This window comes from Dipodomys spectabilis, unplaced genomic scaffold (genome assembly GCF_019054845.1).
Source record: "Dipodomys spectabilis isolate Male_0828 unplaced genomic scaffold, ASM1905484v1 ptg000043l, whole genome shotgun sequence".
Classification (NCBI taxonomy): domain Eukaryota; kingdom Metazoa; phylum Chordata; class Mammalia; order Rodentia; family Heteromyidae; genus Dipodomys; species Dipodomys spectabilis.
In genome coordinates, this window is record NW_024870720.1 from 30044948 (window position 1) to 30063161 (window position 18214).

General features: G+C 46.5%; 1 protein-coding gene across 1 annotated transcript in view; it reads right to left on the reverse strand.

Annotated features, from left to right (window-relative positions):
* Ppef2 (protein phosphatase with EF-hand domain 2) overlaps positions 1 to 18214 on the reverse strand; it is a 48457-nt gene that overhangs the window by 27596 nt on the left and 2647 nt on the right. The window contains exons 2-7 of the mRNA XM_042678279.1: positions 14221 to 14348; positions 14010 to 14067; positions 7405 to 7580; positions 5228 to 5342; positions 1937 to 1983; positions 693 to 859 (exon numbers count right to left, since the gene is read on the reverse strand). Of these exons, the coding sequence (XP_042534213.1) occupies positions 693 to 859; positions 1937 to 1983; positions 5228 to 5342; positions 7405 to 7580; positions 14010 to 14067; positions 14221 to 14348 (691 nt within the window). The remainder of the gene's footprint in view (positions 1 to 692; positions 860 to 1936; positions 1984 to 5227; positions 5343 to 7404; positions 7581 to 14009; positions 14068 to 14220; positions 14349 to 18214) is intronic.

Consider the following 18214-nt stretch of genomic DNA (forward strand, 5'->3'; position numbering starts at 1 on the left):
CAGAACTCTGGGCTTGGGCACTGTCCCTCAGCTCTTCAACTCAAGGCTAGCGCTCTACCACTTGAGCCACAGTGCCATTTCCAGCTTTTTCTGCTTATGTGGTGCTGAGGAATCGAACCCAGGGCCTCATGCATGCAATGCAAGCGCTCTACCACTGAGCTACCTCCCTAGCCCTCCATGAGACTCCTATTTCCAATCAACCACCAAAAAAAACTGAAAGTGGAGCTGTGGCTCAAAATGGTAGAGTGCTGTCCTGGAGCCCAAAAGCTCAGAGACAGCACCAAGGCCCTAAATTCAAACCCTATGGCTGACAGAAGAAAAAAATAGAGATTGAGGAATAATTACCAGAATGTTTACAATTATAAAATTATCTTTAGGCAAGAAATGAGATCTTTCCATTTTCTTCCTCTCGTTTATCTGTATTTTTTACCTTTTCTTTTTTTTTTCTTTTTCTTTTTTTCCAGAACTGAGGATTAACCCAAGGTTTTGTACTTGCTACACAAGTGCTCTAATACCTCAGCCATGCCCTACCCCCCATCTTTACACCTTTTCTATAGTACAACCTTACTTTGTACTATTGTATTCTATTTCAGAAATCAGAAAACTACTTTTAGAAGGCATCCAATGGCAAAATAATGTCTTTCAATTGCAAGAGGCAAGCAACAAACACCCAAGCATGATTTGGCTTGTACCGTAAGTTCACCATATGGTCCTCATGGTTTCCTCTGTTAAGATGGAATGCTTTTGGGTAAATCAACATGAAGGCAAAAAGAACCATCAGGATCTCTACTGAGTCCTTGCCTCGATCCACGAAGTCACCGTTGAACACATAAGCCCGCTCTGGTGATGGGAGGCCATTCTTTTCAACCCAGAGATCAGTCCACGAAGAGCCAATGGGAAGAAAGGAAGGAAGATCAGGTTAAAGTCAATGGGCATTGAGCATCCCATCAGCTCCACAACCAGTTCTGTGCTTTGTGGGTTCTTCCAAGTGTGAAAAGTCAGAAGACGGAAATATCTTCCACTATGTTCTAGTTCCTTTCCAGTGAGGCTGAGCCTTTGAGATGCTCATCTAAACACTCCATACAAAGCCACAGTGCCACCATGTAGTGGGAAGCAAAGGCATGTACTTGTGTGAGCTGAAGGCCAGCTTAAAGTTCCCTCTACATATGATGATGAAGATGCTACTGATGGTGGTGGTGGGGTTGGTATTGGTAGCAGTGGTGGTAATGATTGCCGCTATTGATTCCTAGCAGATATCAGCAAGATAGCATGTGGAGAAATTATTTAAAAGCATAGTATATATATATATATATATATATATATATATATATAAAGGAATATCAGAGTAATAAAATGTATGCACATATTGTATTATATTTTATATATTTATAGTTAAAATATGAAAGCAGATTTTGGTTGTCTTGACAATGATCAATTTTCTTTATCTTGAAAAAAATTGATGGCTGAATAATCATATTTAAGTAACACGATGTTAACACTTACAAAAATATACTGGAATGCAATGTAATGCTGACTTTAGTATTGTGTATTTGTCCCACAGAAACAAATATTATTTGACAATATTTAAAAAGTCCAAATAGCTGGGCGCGGTGACTCACGCCTGTAATCCTAGCTACTCAGAGGGCTGGGATCTGAGGATCGAAGTTCAAAGCCAGCCTGGGCAGGAAAGTCCTTGAAACTCTTATCTCTAATAAACCACCAGAAAACTGGAAGTGGTGCTGTAGCTCAAGAGATAGAGCACTAGCCTTGAGCTGAAGAGTTGAAGGACAGTGCTCAGGCCCAGAGTTCAAGCCTCACCACCAACAAAAAAAAGAAAAGTCCAAGTAATATTTAAACATTTGCTCAATAGATACTGTATTACGACTAGTACATTAAGCATAAGAGTAAAGAAAGAACTTAATTTGAATGTTCATACCTTATGAAATATAAATATTAAGTCATCCAACTGGCCATGTAAATCTCCTAACAAAGAAAAAGAATATCAATTCTTGTCCATTATCATTGTTTTTATTTTATTTTTCCTGTAACAAGGAAAACACCGTACCTTAGAAATATCTAAGTTAAGAAGACCAAGTTACTCATTTTTCCATATAAAAGATAGGGCAGCAGGGGGCCCATGGCTCATGCCTGTAATCCTAGCTACTCAGGAGGCTGAGATCTGAGGATCACATTTTAAAGCCAGCCTGATCTGCAAAGTCCATGAGACTATTATCTCCAATTAACCACCAGCAAACTGGAAGTGGCACTGTGGCTCAAGCAGGAGAGCACTCGCCTTGAGCTGAAGAGCTCAGGGACAGCACTCAGGCCCAGAGTTCAAGACCCATGACCAACCAAAAAAAAAAAAAGAGCAAATGTTAATTTCCCCTGATTGCAGAGACAGTTAACATTGAAAACAGAAAGCATGACTTTTTTTCTGTATGATTATCCTCTACAGAAGCAATAATTGAACAGAGCCATGCATGATTATAACTCAAAAAGGGAACCTAGGAGTTTCTCTTAGTTGCAGTAGGAAGCTGACAGTTGTAGGAGATTTTTGAAGAAAAATAGCAAAATCTAGACTTTAATATAAAATCCTCTAATTTTCAAATGTTGGAACACTGACTTTATTTAATTTTTGTGATACTAAGGATTTAATTCTTTTTTCTTTTTTTTTTGTCAGTCACAGGGCTGGAACTCTGGGCCTGGGTGCTGTCCCTGAGCTCTTCAGTTCAAGGCTAAGGCTCTACCACTTGAGCCACAGCGCCACTTCTGTTTTTTTGGGTGGTTTATTGGAGGTAAGAGTCTCATGGACTTTTCCTGCCTGGGCTTGGCTTTGAACCTCGATCCTCAGATCTCATCCTCCTGAGTAGCTAGGATTACAGGTGTGAGCCACCAACACCCCGCCTCTTTTTTTTTTCTTATGAAAAATTTCTTCTGTGAAAATTAATGGTTTTTAGGGCTGGACACCAGTGGCTTATACCTGTAATCTAGCTACTCAGGAAGCTGAGATCGGAGGATCAAGGTTCAAAGCCAGCCTGGACAGGAAAGTTCATGAGACTCTTATCTCTCCAATTAAACACCAAAAAGCCAGAAGTAGAGCTGTGGCTCAAGTGGTAAAGTGCTATCCTTGAGCACAAAAGCTTGGAGACAGAGCCCAGGACTTGAGTTCAACCAAAAAAAATGGTTTTGGGAAACTAAGAGGAACGAAACCAAGCCAGACATATAGCAAATGTCTGTAATCCCAGAATGCTGGAGACTGAAGTAAGAAGACTGAGTTCCTGGGCTCAAAAAACAATAAAGGACAATCTCATGTATAATATAGTTTTCCCAATCTTTTATTTATGTTTGTTTTAGACATTGAGGGCTTAATGTGTGCAGTTCCTGATAGAAAGTACTGACAGACTAGAAACAAGAGAATTGAATTGAAGGCCAACCTGGGTTATGTAGGGAGTTCCAGGTCAGCCTAGGCTACAATACAGCCTTGGGCTTAAAACAACACAAAACGAAGTTGGTCGGATGAAGGAGTTATCTGGGAGTAGCCTGCTCTAATTTCTGAGAGTTCAGAGGAGCTACTCTTCTCTTCCATCAGAATCATCTGGCTCCTCAAACCACATTTAGGACTTCACAGAAGCTCAGAAGCTTTTTTTTTTTTTTTTTTTTGCGTACCACTTTCTTTTTTTTTTGGGGGGGGGGGGGTCCAGTCATGGGGCCTGAACTCTGGGCCTGGGCGCTGTCCCTCAGCTCTTCAGCTCAAGGCTAGCACTCTACCACTTGAGCCACAGCGCCACTTCCGGCTTTTTTCTTTTTGCTTATGTGGTGCTGAGGAATCGAACCCAGGGCCTCAGGCATGCAAGGCAAGCACTCTACCACTGAGCCACCTTCCCAGCCCATCCACTTTCTTATTTAATGGTCTGATCCAATACGTTTTATTTGGAAAACTGGCATTAAAGTTTAAGATTACTGTAGGCTAGCAGGGCATCAGTGGCTGATGCCTGTAATCCTAGCTAGCTACTCAGGAGGCTGAGATCTGACAATTGCAATTCAAAGCCAGCCTGGGCAAGTAAAGTCCATGAGACTCTTCTTTCCAATTAACCACTAGAAAACCAGAAGTGGCTCTGTGGCTCAAGTGGTAGAACTCTTGCTTTGAGCTAAAGAGCTCAGGGACAGCGCCCAAGCCCAGAGTTCAAGCCCCATGAACAACAACAAAAATTATTGCAGGCCAAGCAGTATGTATCAGCAGGCTGTGTGTGTTTCTGCAGTGCTCATTCACAAACCTTGGTATGTCAAGACTCGCACTGCTGAAGTATAGGCACTGGTCTGTGTGGATGCTGGATGTCAGGGAAAGTGTAAGAAGCCAGTAATGATAGCTCATACTTGTCATCATAGCCACTGAGGAGAAGAGATTAAGAGGATCACAGTTCAAAGCCAACCCAGACAAAAAGTTCACGAGACCCAATACAGAACTGGGCAAAGTGGCATTTGTTTGAAAAATTAAGAATGCAAAAAAGGAATATGGGCATAGCTCAAGTGGTAGAGATCCTGCTTAGGAGTTTGATCCTGAGTTCAAACTCCAGTATCACACAAGCACACAAAAATCATATGGAGGGCTGGGAAGGTGGCTCAGTGGTAGAGTGCTTGCCTCGTATGTAGTAGGCCCTGGGTTCAATTCCTCAGCACCACATAAGCAGAAAAAAAGCCAGAAGTGGTATTGTGGCTCAAGTGGTAGGGCACTAACCTTGAGCTGAAGAGCTGAGGGACAACACCCAGGCCCAGAGTTCAGGCCCCATGACTGACAAAAAAAAAAAAAATCATATGAAAATGGAGGAAACTGGTGCACTGGACCTCTCTCTCTACAAGAGAAATATATGTGGATCAAGGAAATAATACTGTAGGCCTTGGGGATTTGCTCAAATTCCAATAAACAGGTTGCCTTCTAATATGATTTGCAGTGATTTGTTTTTCTCGAGTGGAGAATGTGAATTTGGAGTTAATATGAGTTGCTTGGGAAGATAAAGCAGAGGCTTAGCCTCCGGCTCCAAAGCTCCCTTTCTCGAAACAGTCTCCTTGAAGTAAATGGAGAACAAACAAGTTAACAGGGTGAAGGCATGAGACTTGGCCACCATTGCCACTTTTCCCTCAGGACAGGCCCTCCTGCCTCCCCCTCCCCACCACAGGGCGGCGGCTGGGCGAGTTAGACTGGAGAGGAGAGCTTCGCCCAGGCTCTTACCACACACTGTGATCTCTTCACTGAAGCAGGTGGAGACCCGGTTGATATTAGGCAGCTGTGCCAGGTGTTTCCTGGCCTCATACAAAAGATTCAACACATAGCGAGCGTGGAGCTGCTACTAGGAGGAAAAGGAGGGAGGGAGGAAACGATTCTGCTGTTAAGGTCTTCAATCATCCCCAAAGTCACCCCCAGTAAACTGCTCCCAGGACTCTGCCTACACCTCCTTTTACTTTTTTTTGTACCAATTCGAGGGTTTGAATGCAGGACTTGGATGTACTATCCCTGAGTTTCTTTTGCTCAAGGCTAGCATTCTACCTTTTGAGCCATAGCTCTACTTCCAGCTTTTTGGTAGTTTGTTGGAGGTAAGAATCTTACAGACTTTTCTACCCGGGCTGGTGTTGAACTACAATCTTCAGATCTCAGCTTCCTGAGTAACTAGGATTATAGGCATGAGCCACCAGCACCTAGACACACAATGGTTTCTAAAAGCAAGCTAAAGGATCACTTTTGTGCTTAAAGTCAAATGTTTTTCCATCTCTTTCAAAATATAAGTCTCCCTTTCTCCCCTCCACTGCTCTTCCCCCAATCTCTGCTTTCTTGCCACAGCAGCCTTCCTGAGGTTCTTGAACAGCCCTGGTGAGTTCCTGCCTCAAGACTTTTCCACTTGCTCTCTCTGCCTAGACCATTCCTAGCTCCCCACAAACAGTAGCTCTTAATATCCTTGGACCTTTGTTCAAAAATCACCTTCCCGGCCATTTAAGAAAGTTGCTGGCTCAGTGGTAGAGTGCTTGCCTTGCATGCATAGAGCCCTTGGGTTCGATTCTTCAGCACCATATAAGCAGAAAAAGCCAGAAGTAGTGCTGTGGCTCAAGGGGTAGAACGCTAACCTTGAGCTGAAGAGCTGAGAGGCAGAGTTCAGGCCCCACAACCAACATAAATAAATAAATAAGAAAGAAAGAAACTTAGCTTCATTCCATTCCCCATTCCACATTTGAAAGAGTCCCACTGTATCCCTCAGGCTGGCCTTTAACTTCAGTCCTGCTCAGTCTCCCAGTGCTGACATTACAAGTATTTACCACTTCCCCAGCCTTAAATTGATTATTTTCTGTAATTTATCATTATTTAATACACCATACACTGATTTTATTTATTGTTATTGTAAGGTCCGCTCCTGGATGGCCAGCAGACTCCACCCTCCTTGCAGCAAAGTCTCCACCCAGAACCTGCGTTACCTAGGCAACTTGGACACCTGGAAGAGGTCACATCTACATCCGCTGAGGTCACATCTGAATTTGATGTGGCCACACCTTTCTCCGCCCATACTCTAGATAAGGCCTAGCCCAGGACCAGACGCGCACACGTGCGCTCTCTCTCTCTCTCTCTCTCTCTCTCTCTCTCTCTCTCTCTCTCTCTCTCTCTCTCTCTCTCTCTCTCTCTCTCTCTCTCCCTCCCCCCCCCTTTTCTTGCTCTGTCTGCTCTGTCTGCTCTTTTCTACCTCTTTTCTCTCTCTTTCCTCTCTCTCTCTCCCAGCTCTCTCTCTTTTGCCAGCCGCGTGGAGTGCCAACCTTGCCTGGTCCCAGCAGGTCTACTGAATAAACCTACCCCTTACCTGAATACCACGTGCGTGGTGCAGTTCTTACTCGGCTACCTCTTTTTAAAAACTTAACAGTCATTATTTGTTGTCTGTCTCCCCCACTAGAAAGTCTGCCAAATGGGAGGGTGCCCATTTGTGTTGCTCTTGTTCTCTGCTGATTCCCCATGCCCATCCACTAGCTACCTGCAGGTGAGCAAACAGACAGATATTGCATGATTTTGCCAGGTATACCAGTCATTCACTCCTGTAATCCTAGTTGCTCAGGAGACTTGAGACCTGATGATTGTGGTTCAAAGCCAGCCCAGGAAGGGTCGTCCATGAGACGCTCCTATCCCATTAACCAGAAAAAAAACAAAAAGGAGAGCTGTGGCTTAAATGTTAGATCATCCACCTTGAGAGAAAAAGCTAAGGAGAATGCCCAGGCTCTGAGTTCAAGCCCCAGTACACTTCCTACCCCTCCCCCTCACATGCACACATCATAAAACACAGCTGGAGAGCCCCTCCTCTCTAGTTCCACGCAAGGCCCAAATACCCTCATTCCAGGACCATTCTTCCTCTCCACGAAGTGCATTGGTAAACTTACTCGCTTCAGCCTGAACGCTTCCACCAGTGCAGTTGCATGGTCCGGAAGGAGTGGGAAGGAGAGGTGCGGACCTGCGTAACTGTCTGGCACTTCTATGGCCTTGTAGTCACTGCATTTGTCCATCTCTGAGTCCTGGAGGACTCTCTCCTCCGTGAACATGCGGTTCAGCAAGTCCCCTGGTCCACACAGAGAAGTAGGTCAGCTTTTGGTCCCCAGCCTTACTTGGTATGAGAGCCCAAAAATCCAAGCTGTAAGACCCTGAAAGGATTGGGAGTTTGGAAGGCCTTCCCCCGAAACTGCTGAGAGTTTTCTGGGAAAGGTCAATCAGTCCTGGCTGAACAGGAATTCTGACTGTATCCTGGGTGTGGACTAACTTCACCTTCAACTGTGTGGGAGCCTGGGGGTAGGTTTATGCAAGTTCTCAGCTGGTCACTGCTCAGCTCGGCTTCCCGGAATAAGGTCATCTACCACCTGTATACAAATACTGTCACTTGATGAAGTTTGTACCTTACTTCCTTGCACAAGACCAATGAAAACCTTGGCCAATGGAACCTTGGGATTGGGTGCTGGTGGAAGGCTACAGGTCCCCTGGTCCTCTAAACCTCAGTTCCACAGTCCTGTTGGATAAGCATTATGCCCACCTTTGGTACTCAGCTCCACCCAGACCTGTTGGCCCCTCCCTCTGCCCATCCAGACCCACCTGATCTCCCATCTACCTCACTTCCTAACCCCCAGACCCTAAGGAGCACTAGAGGGTTGTAACATCTGGGCTGTAGTGGAGTGGGACCTGGACATTCTGACATCAGCTTCAGCCCAGGAGAGGGAAGGAAAAGGGAAATAAATACAGACAAGACTTGGCAAGAGGAAACTCAAAACTAGCTGGGATCTGTTCCAGCTTGACTTGGAAAGTTTAAGATAGGTCCCTGTTAGTATTATGCCGGACCCCTCCTCTGCAGGATCCCTCCCCCGTGGGGCCTCTTCCTCTGGGGGACCCCTCCTCTGCCTTTGTAGTGGGGATGGAACCTGAAGCTCCACATGGGACAGAAGCGCTGCACCCTCCCTGTCAACATCTTCAGCTCTCTCTAGCATTGACCATTGGCAGACATGTCATCTTGGCATTGTGGGAGCTCAGCCGCTGTTTCTCACCAAGTCGGATTTCATGCCAACTCAACTTGATTCTGCGACCCTCTCCCCGCCCACCGGATCAAGACAGGCACCATTATGCCATGCCATATGTCTGTTAGTGTCTGGTCTCTTGTTGACTAAAAGTTTCTTGTTGTTGGCAAAGTTTTGTGTTTTACACTGATCACATGGTTCCATCATAATTAGGCAAAGTAATACTGGTAAAATTCCAAAAAACTTTTTCAACGGCTGATTTAAAAATCTCAGCATGCACAACCATGTCTGTCTGCCTATTTGTCTATAGGTAAAATATGTAAAAGGTTATGGTTTCAAGGTTACCAAGTATTCTGCTTACCAAAAAAAATATTTTGTCAGTAGAAACTGTGATTTAGGGGCTGGGAAGGTGGCTCAGTGGTAGAGCGCTTGCCTTGTATGCATGAGGCCCTGGGTTCGATTCCTCAGCACCACGTAAGCAAAAACAAAAAAGCCGGAAGTGGCGCTGTGGCTCAAGTGGTAGAGCGCTAGTCTTGAGCTGAAGAGCTGAGGGACAGCGCCCACGCCCCAGAGTTCAGGCCCCACGACTGGACCCCCCCCCCCTCCAAAAAAAGATTTAATCTAATTTGATTTAATCTAATTTGATTTAAGAATTTTGAGACCTGACTGAGGAACCTAAGCAACTCCATTTTACTTAAGACCCCATCTCAGTTCTGCAACTTAATCCTTGACCTATTCCAGCCACAGACAATCCTGGAAACCCTAGATGCCAGGATGTCCAGATATCTGAAATTCCAGAACAGCCCCTCCTGGGGTCTGGAGACCATTATCTAAACCCAACACTCTGCAGTTTAGCACCTATCCTCTTGAAGATCCCCTTTGGTGCAAGCCAACCAGTTTAAAGTACATCAGCCCCCTTGATCTAACCAACAACCTGTTTCTGGTCCTTTCCTGCTTTGTAGTGCACTAATCACACTAGAGAGAATTTTTATGATTTTCCCACGGTGTGTAGTGGTTTGTTATGAGATGCTATGATGTATGCAAAGTCCCTCCCTTCCCTAAAAAGTGTGTAAAAGGTGCTGTAACCCTGGGCTCGGGGCCTCTCAGCGTCATCGGTTGCTGCTACGTCCATCTGAGGGGACCAAGCTCGAGCTTGCAATAAAGACTCCTTTGCTTTTACACTGGTGACGATCTCTGGTGGTCTTTTGGGTAAGGATTTCTGAATTCGGCTTTACACTGACTACAAGCTAAAGTAAAACAGGCAGGTTTTTGTTTTTTGTTTTGTTCTGTCATGGTGCTTGAACTCTGGACCTGGGTGCTGTCTCTCAGCTCTTCAACTCAAGGCTAGTACTCTACCACTTGAGCCACAGTGCCACTTTTGGTTTTCTGGTGGTTTATTGGAGATTAGAGTCTCCGGCTTTCCAGTGGGGTGGCTTTGAACCATGCTCCTTAGATCTCAGCCTCCTTAATAGCTAGGATTACAGGCGTGAGCCACTGGCGCCTGGCTAAAACAGGAAGTTTCAATGGGGCTTGAGAACAGAGTTTAAAAAGATGGTTTCAAAAAACTCTGGCGGATGTGAGGGCGATCTGGCTGCGACATCTGTCACCCCATTGATCGCCAGGGTTGATTCGGCTGATCTGGCTGGCTAGGCGGGTGTCCCCTTCCTCCCTCACCGCTCCATGTGCATCCCTCCCGACGACCATCCCCGATAGAGGAGGACCGGTCTTTACGAGTAGCTGCGCTCCCCTGCTAGAACCTCCAAACAAGCTCTCAAAAAACTCTGGCAAGTAATTGTTAGTCAATTGTTAACAAGTTGTAGGTAAGCTCTATCTCATTGATCTCCTCCTTGCTTTAATTGGAAATAAAAAGGGCTTTTGTGACAAAGACTCCTAGTTGCCACCGTTCAAAACCAACCTGGGCACAAAAAATCCCTCCAAAACTCCATCTCCCAGCTAATCAGCACAGAGCCAGGCTGGAGGCATGGCTCAAGACTCAGATCTAAGTATCCAGCTGAAGGCTAAAAGTGGCATTGTGACTCTTAATTGGTAGAACACTAGCCTCAAGCAGAAGTGCTCAGGGACAGTGCCCTTGAGTCCAAACCCAGTAACTGCCAACTGGGACTGAAGAACATAAAAATATATAGACAGCACCTAACAGCCATTTTCGCTTCTGTACCTTTGCTTGCTAAAAACTCTGCTAAAACCTTGAGGAGTGGAGTGAAAGAGGCAGAAAACTGGACTGCCCTCATCAAAGTAGGCAAGCACCCCCTGAATGAATTTATTAAAAGGCACGGAGTAACATTAACGCTTAATGTAATAGAAATTAGAAGTTACGATTACTAATCGTTCATTTTTGCTTCTGTACGAATTGCTTTGTGCTAGATGATTTTATGGTTTTTGTATGATTTTAACTGTGACTGGTTTTAGTTACTCAGTAGTGGAATGTCAGCCTGGGAGCCTAGAGTTGGCTGGGAAGGTGGCTCAGTGGTAGAGCACTTGCCTTGCATGCATGAGGCCCTGGGTTCGATTCCTCAGCACCACATAAGCAAAAAGAAAAAAGCCAGAAGTGGTGCTGTGACTCAAGTGGTAGAGCGCTAGCCTTGAGCTGAAGAGCTGAGGGACAGCGCCCAGGCCCAGAGTTCAGGCCCACAACCAACAACAACAACAAAAAAACTTCAAAGGGTTTACAGCCCTGACCAAGGGCGCAAAGTCCTCAGAATTATCCCCACAGCTGCAACGCCCTTCCCGGAGGCCAGGGCAGTAAGGCCCTAGGAAAGAAATATAATGTTTTGAGAAACCTAAGCAACTCCATTTTTGTTTAACACTCCATCTCAGTCTGCGACTTGACTCGTGACCCACTTTAGCCCTAATGCTAGGAATTTATGACAGAAAGCCATGCACAATTCTTGGAGCCATAGATGGCGTTTGCTTAAGGCAGGTGTTAGCCCCCAAGTGGTGTTGCCCCCCAGCCACCTAGGACTAAGAATTTCTGACCAACCGGTTCTTCAGAGCCCAGGGCGAGACATGCCATGCATTCTGTTGGTCCAGGTGTGACTTGTAACCGATTTTGGTCAAGCTATGGACCAACGACATTTTTCTGTAAAGGTCAACCAATCATATTTGCCCAGCTTAGCTTGCTTTAAATGTTAACCAATCATGTAAGTTCTTATGTAAAAGTTCCTTAAAGTAGTTTGTTCAATACTATAAAAACTGGGCTGATTCTATGCTCAGGACCTCTTAGCGTCACCGGTTACTGTGCATGCAGAGGACCAAGCTCGAGCTTGCAATAAACCAGCTCTTTGTTGCTTACATTGATCGTGGTCTCTGGTGGTCTTCTGGGGGTCCTCGAATTTTGGTATAACAGGACCAACTATCCCAGCAATAGACTCTGAGACACCCCCAGGACAAAGTCAGTCCTGACACTGGAAAACCATGGAGAGGAGATAGAGGAGATGATATCCTAAATGGAGTCACTTTCAAAATTAATCAGAGCCGGGAGAGCAACAGAAATAGTTGCTTGTGCACCTAAAGTCCATAGCTGTCTACCTTCTAACTGGACAGAAAGTTAACAGTCTCGCCTTTGTTACCTGCTATTTGTATTTATAGTAGCCTCTGACTTGTACTCCCACCCAGTCTATTGTGCTCTCCCTACCCAGTTGCGCAAAAGACCCTTGACACCCCTTTTCTGCCTTTCTGCCCCAAGTATTCCTCCTTCCCTGTAATGGGCTGCAATTGGGCTTATGCTCCAAATGGAACTTTTCCAGACCATGGCCAATGTGTGATCTCCTATGTCATTCATGTTAACTGACCTTGTCACCTGGTCAGCTTTTTGCCTGATCTTTCCAAAAGTCTCTTTCAACAGGATAACCTCCCCTGCCCAGGATACCACCTGGGAACAAGTCCAGGCCATCCTATTACTACAGGCAACCAAAGACATCACTTACACTGCCCTGCCCTCACCAGTGCAGACCTGGACCCTAAAGACCAAGCTCCAGGGATTCCTTGATGCTCCTAGGCCAGCAGGAAGTAGCCAAAAGAGCCCTTGACATCCTTGGCTCTGATAACTACTGTCATGGAAAAAGGAGGACCTTTACTAACCAAACACTCAAGCAGATGCTTCTTGGACGGTACCCGGCCGAGCAACGTAGAGACCCCTGACTACTTCGCCCCTTTAGAGAAGGAAGTAGCTCCAGAAAAAATGACCTCTGTCCATACCCCCTGTCCTGGTACCTTCTATTTTTATTAAACAACAGAGCTGGGAATGAATGTAAGCATTATGCCCACCTTTGGTCCTCAGCTCCACCCAGACCTGAGCTCCTCCCTGCCCTGGAGTTCCGGCCATACAGCTGGCCCCTCCCTCTCTCCACCCAGACCCACCTGAACTCCCATCTACCTCACTTCCTCCCCCCAGACTCCCCTGGTACCTGGATAGGAACAGGTGCCATGTCTTCCCTCTTGGGGGAGATATGGCCCCTCTAATAAACCTTGTAATAGTCTTTCTCCTGTGCCTGCCTGCCTCTGCGTGGTCTCCTGGGATGAATGTGATGGATCCTTTTAATCTCACTGAGAAAGGACAGAAAGTAGAGGTATGGGTTCATAGGCAAGAGGTAAACTCAAAGTCAAGGAGGGAAGGGTTTACAGGTGTTCACAGTGAGCTCAATGAGTGCAGAGGCTTAGAACACTCAGAGCCCTATACCAACCTCTTACTGCCTGCCTAACCCTTGGTCTTCCTCTGTAGACTGAAGAGGGCCCTAAGCACAGACCAGAAAGACTAAAAAACTACAACTTCTGGCCCTTCCCTCCCAGTAGCTTTCAACCAATGACTGCTCAGCTAACTTGAAGACTCCAGATGTTGGTGGCTCAGGCCTGTAATACTGACTACTCAGGAGGCTGAGATCTGAGGATTACAATTGGAAGCCAGCCTGGGCAGGAAAGTCTTTGAGACTCTTATCTTTAACCAGCAAACAGCCCGCTGAGGGGATGTGATCAAGTGGTAGAGTGTAGCCTTGAACAAAAAAAAAGGATAGCACTCTGGCCCTGAGTTCAAGTCCCAGTACAAGCATCCTTCCACTACCATCCCCTTCCCCCCCCCCCCCCCAGAAGACTCCAGTTCCCTCTGCCTGCAGGAGGGATCATCCTTGGGTTTATGCAGTGCACTCTGCCCCCCCCCCCCCCCATGTTGGCTTAGTACTCCATCCTTCCCTGGCTGCCTCAGCCCGCTTTCCTGAATCCTTCCCTACTCACTCCCCCTCCCCCACTATGTTTCTTGCAGCTGATAAATAAACACATTGCACGAGAACACTTGTCTCCAGGTATGATTTTAGGAGAACCTAGAATAAAATTCCATTTGGTTCCTGGTCACCTCCCTCCTTCATTCCCAGCTTTCATTTTAGGGTCTTCCTCCCTGTGCACTTCCTGCCCCACTTCCTGCCCTGAAGGCCATGACCCTGAGAAGGAGGAGCACAAAGCATAGGGTAGTTCACACTTACTCTCGTTGTGGCTGCTTGGAGTGAAGTGATCTATGAGATAGCTGAAGAAATCATGGAGCTGCAGAATAACCAGATGAGGTGGATGTTAGAAATTAGGGAAAAGAGAATCCAAGAGTGCACCAGACTGGTTACTCCTTCTGAGCATCTGGGCCTTGCTGCTCAAGGCCTGGAAGGCAGACTGGCAGGCCACCCTGCCCTCATCCCAACGCACCTTGACCTGGTCCTGCTGGCCGGCATACTCGATTGACTGGAAGATGCTCCAGGTACATCGTCGCCTCATCTCCAGGCGGGCCACATAGCGCCGGTACCATCTCTGGATCAGGGCCGCCGCCTTGAAAGCTGTGACACCAAGATGCAAGCCTGTGAGCTGGGACTCCCTGATTTAGGGGGAAGACCCAGACCCTCTCCTACTGTCCATGAGTGGACAGGATGGCAGAGACTGAGCTACCCATTGATGGCCTGGGCACTGTCCCTGAGCTTTTTTGCTCAGGGCTAGTGCTCTACCACTAGAGCCACAGATCCACTTCCAGTTTTCTTTGCTGCTTAATTGGAGATTAAGCATGGACTTTGCTGCTCAGGCTGGCTTTGAATCTGGATCCTCAGATCCTAGCCTTCTGAGTAGCTTGGATTACTGGCATAGCCACCATGCCAGCTCATTCTGGCATTCTTGATGGTTACACTAATATCACTGGAGCGACTGGATCCCCATTTACAGATAAAATCGTTTGCATGCACTACAGACTCCTCTTCACCACAATCTTTCTGAAGGGATACACTCTCAGACCTGCGGTAGACTTCTGAAACCATGGCTCATTCCCAATCCTATACATTCTGTGCATTTGTAAGGCAAGAAATTTCATATAAAGAAGAACACTGTATAGCTTCTCTTTGTCGTGTCTGCATTGCCAGGCTTTGGGGTGTTTGAAACTAAGTACTGAATGACTTCAACAGTTGATCTGATAACTGTGTTGACATGGGTGATGAACTTGATGAATGGGTGTGGTAGTATATACAGCATGGATACTTGGGCCAAAGAGATGGCTCAAGTTCTGGGTGAAATGGAGCTGAACTGGGAGAGGGCTCATCATCCTACTCAGAAATGTATCATTTGGGGCTGGGAAGGTGGCTCAGTGGTAGAGCGCTTGCCTTGCATGCATGAGGCCCTGGGTTCGATTCCTCAGCACCACATAAGCAGAAAAAAACAGAAGTGGCACTGTGGCTCAAGTGGTAGAGCACTAGCCTTGAGCTGAAGAGCTGAGGGACAGCACCCAGGACCAGAGTTCAGGCCCCACAACCAACCAAAAAAAAAGAAAGAAAATGTGACACACACACACACACACACACACACACACACACACACACACACACACAATAGAATTCTTGGGGCTTGGACTCAGGGTCTGGGCGCTGTCCCTGAGCTTCTTTTGCTCAAAGCTAGCACTCTACCATTTGAGCTATAGCGCTACTTCCAGCATTTTCTGTTTATGTGGTACTGAGGAATTGAACTCAGTGCTTCATGCATTCTAGGCAAGCACTCTACCACTAAACCACCTCCCCATCCCTACCTATAATTTTTTTTTTTTCGGTTGTGGGGCTTGAACTCTGGGCTTAAACTCCACTTCCAGTTTTCTGGTGGTTAATTGGAGATAAGAGTCTTGCTGGACTTTCCTGCCTGGGCTGGCTTTGAACTTCAGTCTTTAGCGCTTAGCCTCTTGCGTAGCTAGGATTACAGGCATGAGCCACTGGTGCCTGGCCCTAACTATAATTTTTATTAGCATATTTATAGGGGTTACAGAAAAAATGTGGTTTAGAGGTAGAGTGCTTGCCTAGCATTCATGAAGCATTGGGTTGGATTCCTTTGTACCACACAAACAGAAAAATCAGAAGTGACTCTGTGGCTCAAGTGGTTGAGTGCTAGCCTTGAGCAAAAGAAGCTAAGAGACAGTACCCAGACCCTGAGTTCGAGCCTCAGGACTGGCTATATATATGTATGATTAAAAGGATGATGGGGCTGGGAAGGTGGCTCAGTGGTAGAGTGCTTGCCTTGCAAGCATGAGGCCCTGGGTTCGATTCCTCAGCACCACATAAGCAAAAAGAAAAAAGCCGGAAGTGGCGTTGTGGCTCAAGTGGTAGAGCACTAGCCTTGAGCTGAAGAGCTGAGGGACAGCATCCAGGCCCAGAGATCAGGCCCCACGACCGGACCACCCGCCCCCAAAAAAAGAAAAGAAATGTATCAATTGTTTATTTCTGGGACTTCCTACTGCATAGTTTCAGATTGTGGTTTTCGGTGGGGAACTGAAATCATGGGAAACAGGTACAGAGAAAGGAGAATGGCCACCCACACATGGCAGGGCTGGCTCTGCAGATTCTGGGAAGGAGATGTAAACTGGAAGGACCACAAGGATTTGACATGCTTGAAGGGCAGGAAAAATGTGGTGGGGAGCGAGTATTTTGACATTGTGACAATAGACAAGCCAGGTGACAGTGGCTTATGTCTATAATCCTAACTACTCAAGAGGCTGAGATCTGAGGATCGTGGTTCAAAGCCAGCCCAGGCAGGAAATTCAGTGAGACTCTTTTTTTTTTTTTTGGGGGGGGTCCAGTCATGGGGCCTGAACTCTGGGCCTGGGCACTTTCCCTCAGCTCTTCAGCTCAAGGCTAGTGCTCTACCACTTGAGCCACAGCGCCACTTCCGGCTTTTTTCTTTTTGCTTATGTGGTGCTGAGGAATCGAACCCAGGGCCTCACGCATGCAAGACAAGCACTCTACCACTAAGCCACCTTCCCAGCCCTCAGTGAGACTCTTTATCTCCAATTAACCACCAAAAAACTGGAAGTGGTGCTGTGGCTCAAGTAGTAAAGCACTAGCCTTGAGCTGAAGAGCTCAGGGACAGCACCCAGGCCCAGAGTTCAAGCCAGATGACCAACAACAACAACCACCAAAGACAAAAGCCAGGAGGTCTGGATGCTAATGTGAACTGCCCTGCCAAGCTATGCAGCCTCAGGCAAGTCACCTGGTACCTTTATGTCTTCACCTGGGAGAAGGCTGGACTAAGTGAAGATTGGGAAGAACAAACAAGAAATTCAAGATTTATTCAATATGTCATCCAGTGTCAGTGGTAATGAGGCTTTCCCAGCTCTGTGCTTATTATCCCTGATTCTGTGAGACAACTGTGGGTTTATAAATCCCCATTAACACGAGTCCAGCCTTCTTTTGCTTCTAGGTGCTAGCTGACCAAGTAAGCAAGTGTGGAGCGTGCAGGGTGTTGATTCCTCATGTGAGGTTAAGGACCTCTGGTCAAGTGTTGGTGGCAGAGAAGGGAATAGCTGTCCTCATAAGTAACTAGAGTATTCTTAAGCCCCTGGGTCTAGACATGATGCTGGTGATGAATGGACTATTTTTGGATAAGCTGGATTAAGAAGGAAATCCTGGGGGGATGGCTCAGTGGTAGGGTGCTTCTCTAGCATGTATAAGGCTCAGGTTTGATACACACACACACACACACACACACACACACACACACACACACACATGCACGCACACATACGTGCGCGCACACACACATGCACGCACACATACGTGCGCGCTCACACACACACATGCATGCACGCACACATACGTGCGCGCGCACGCACACACACACATACACACACACACACGTGTGTGCCCAGCAGGTAATCTATCACTTGAGTCATGCCCCCAGCCATGTTTTGCTGCAGATAGGGTCTCATGCTTGTGTCCAGGGCCAGCCTGGGACAGCAAGGCCTCCCATGTAGGTAGGATGGCAGACATAGGTGACACTGTATCCAGCTTGTTGGTTGATGTAAATCTCATTACTTCTTTACATGGGCAGGTCCCAAGCTTCTGTTCTCTCTGTCTCTGCCTCCTAAGTAGCTATGATGGCAGAAATGAGCTTTGAGCAACTGAGATTACCTTTAAAAAGACACCTTTTTTTCAACCAAAGGTGTTTTGATTCTTTTCCTTTTTTTATTACCTTTAAGTAGTTGTACAAATAAGTTGCATTTGCCATTCAACAAAGCAGTTGAATACAATGCATCTTGAGACTCTTTTTTTTTTTTGGTCCGGTCGTGGAGACTGAATTCTGGGCCTGGGCGCTGTCCCTCAGCTCTTCAGCTCAAGGCTAGTGCTCTACCACTTGAGCCACAGCACCACTTCTGGCTTTTTTCTTTTTGCTTATGTGGTGC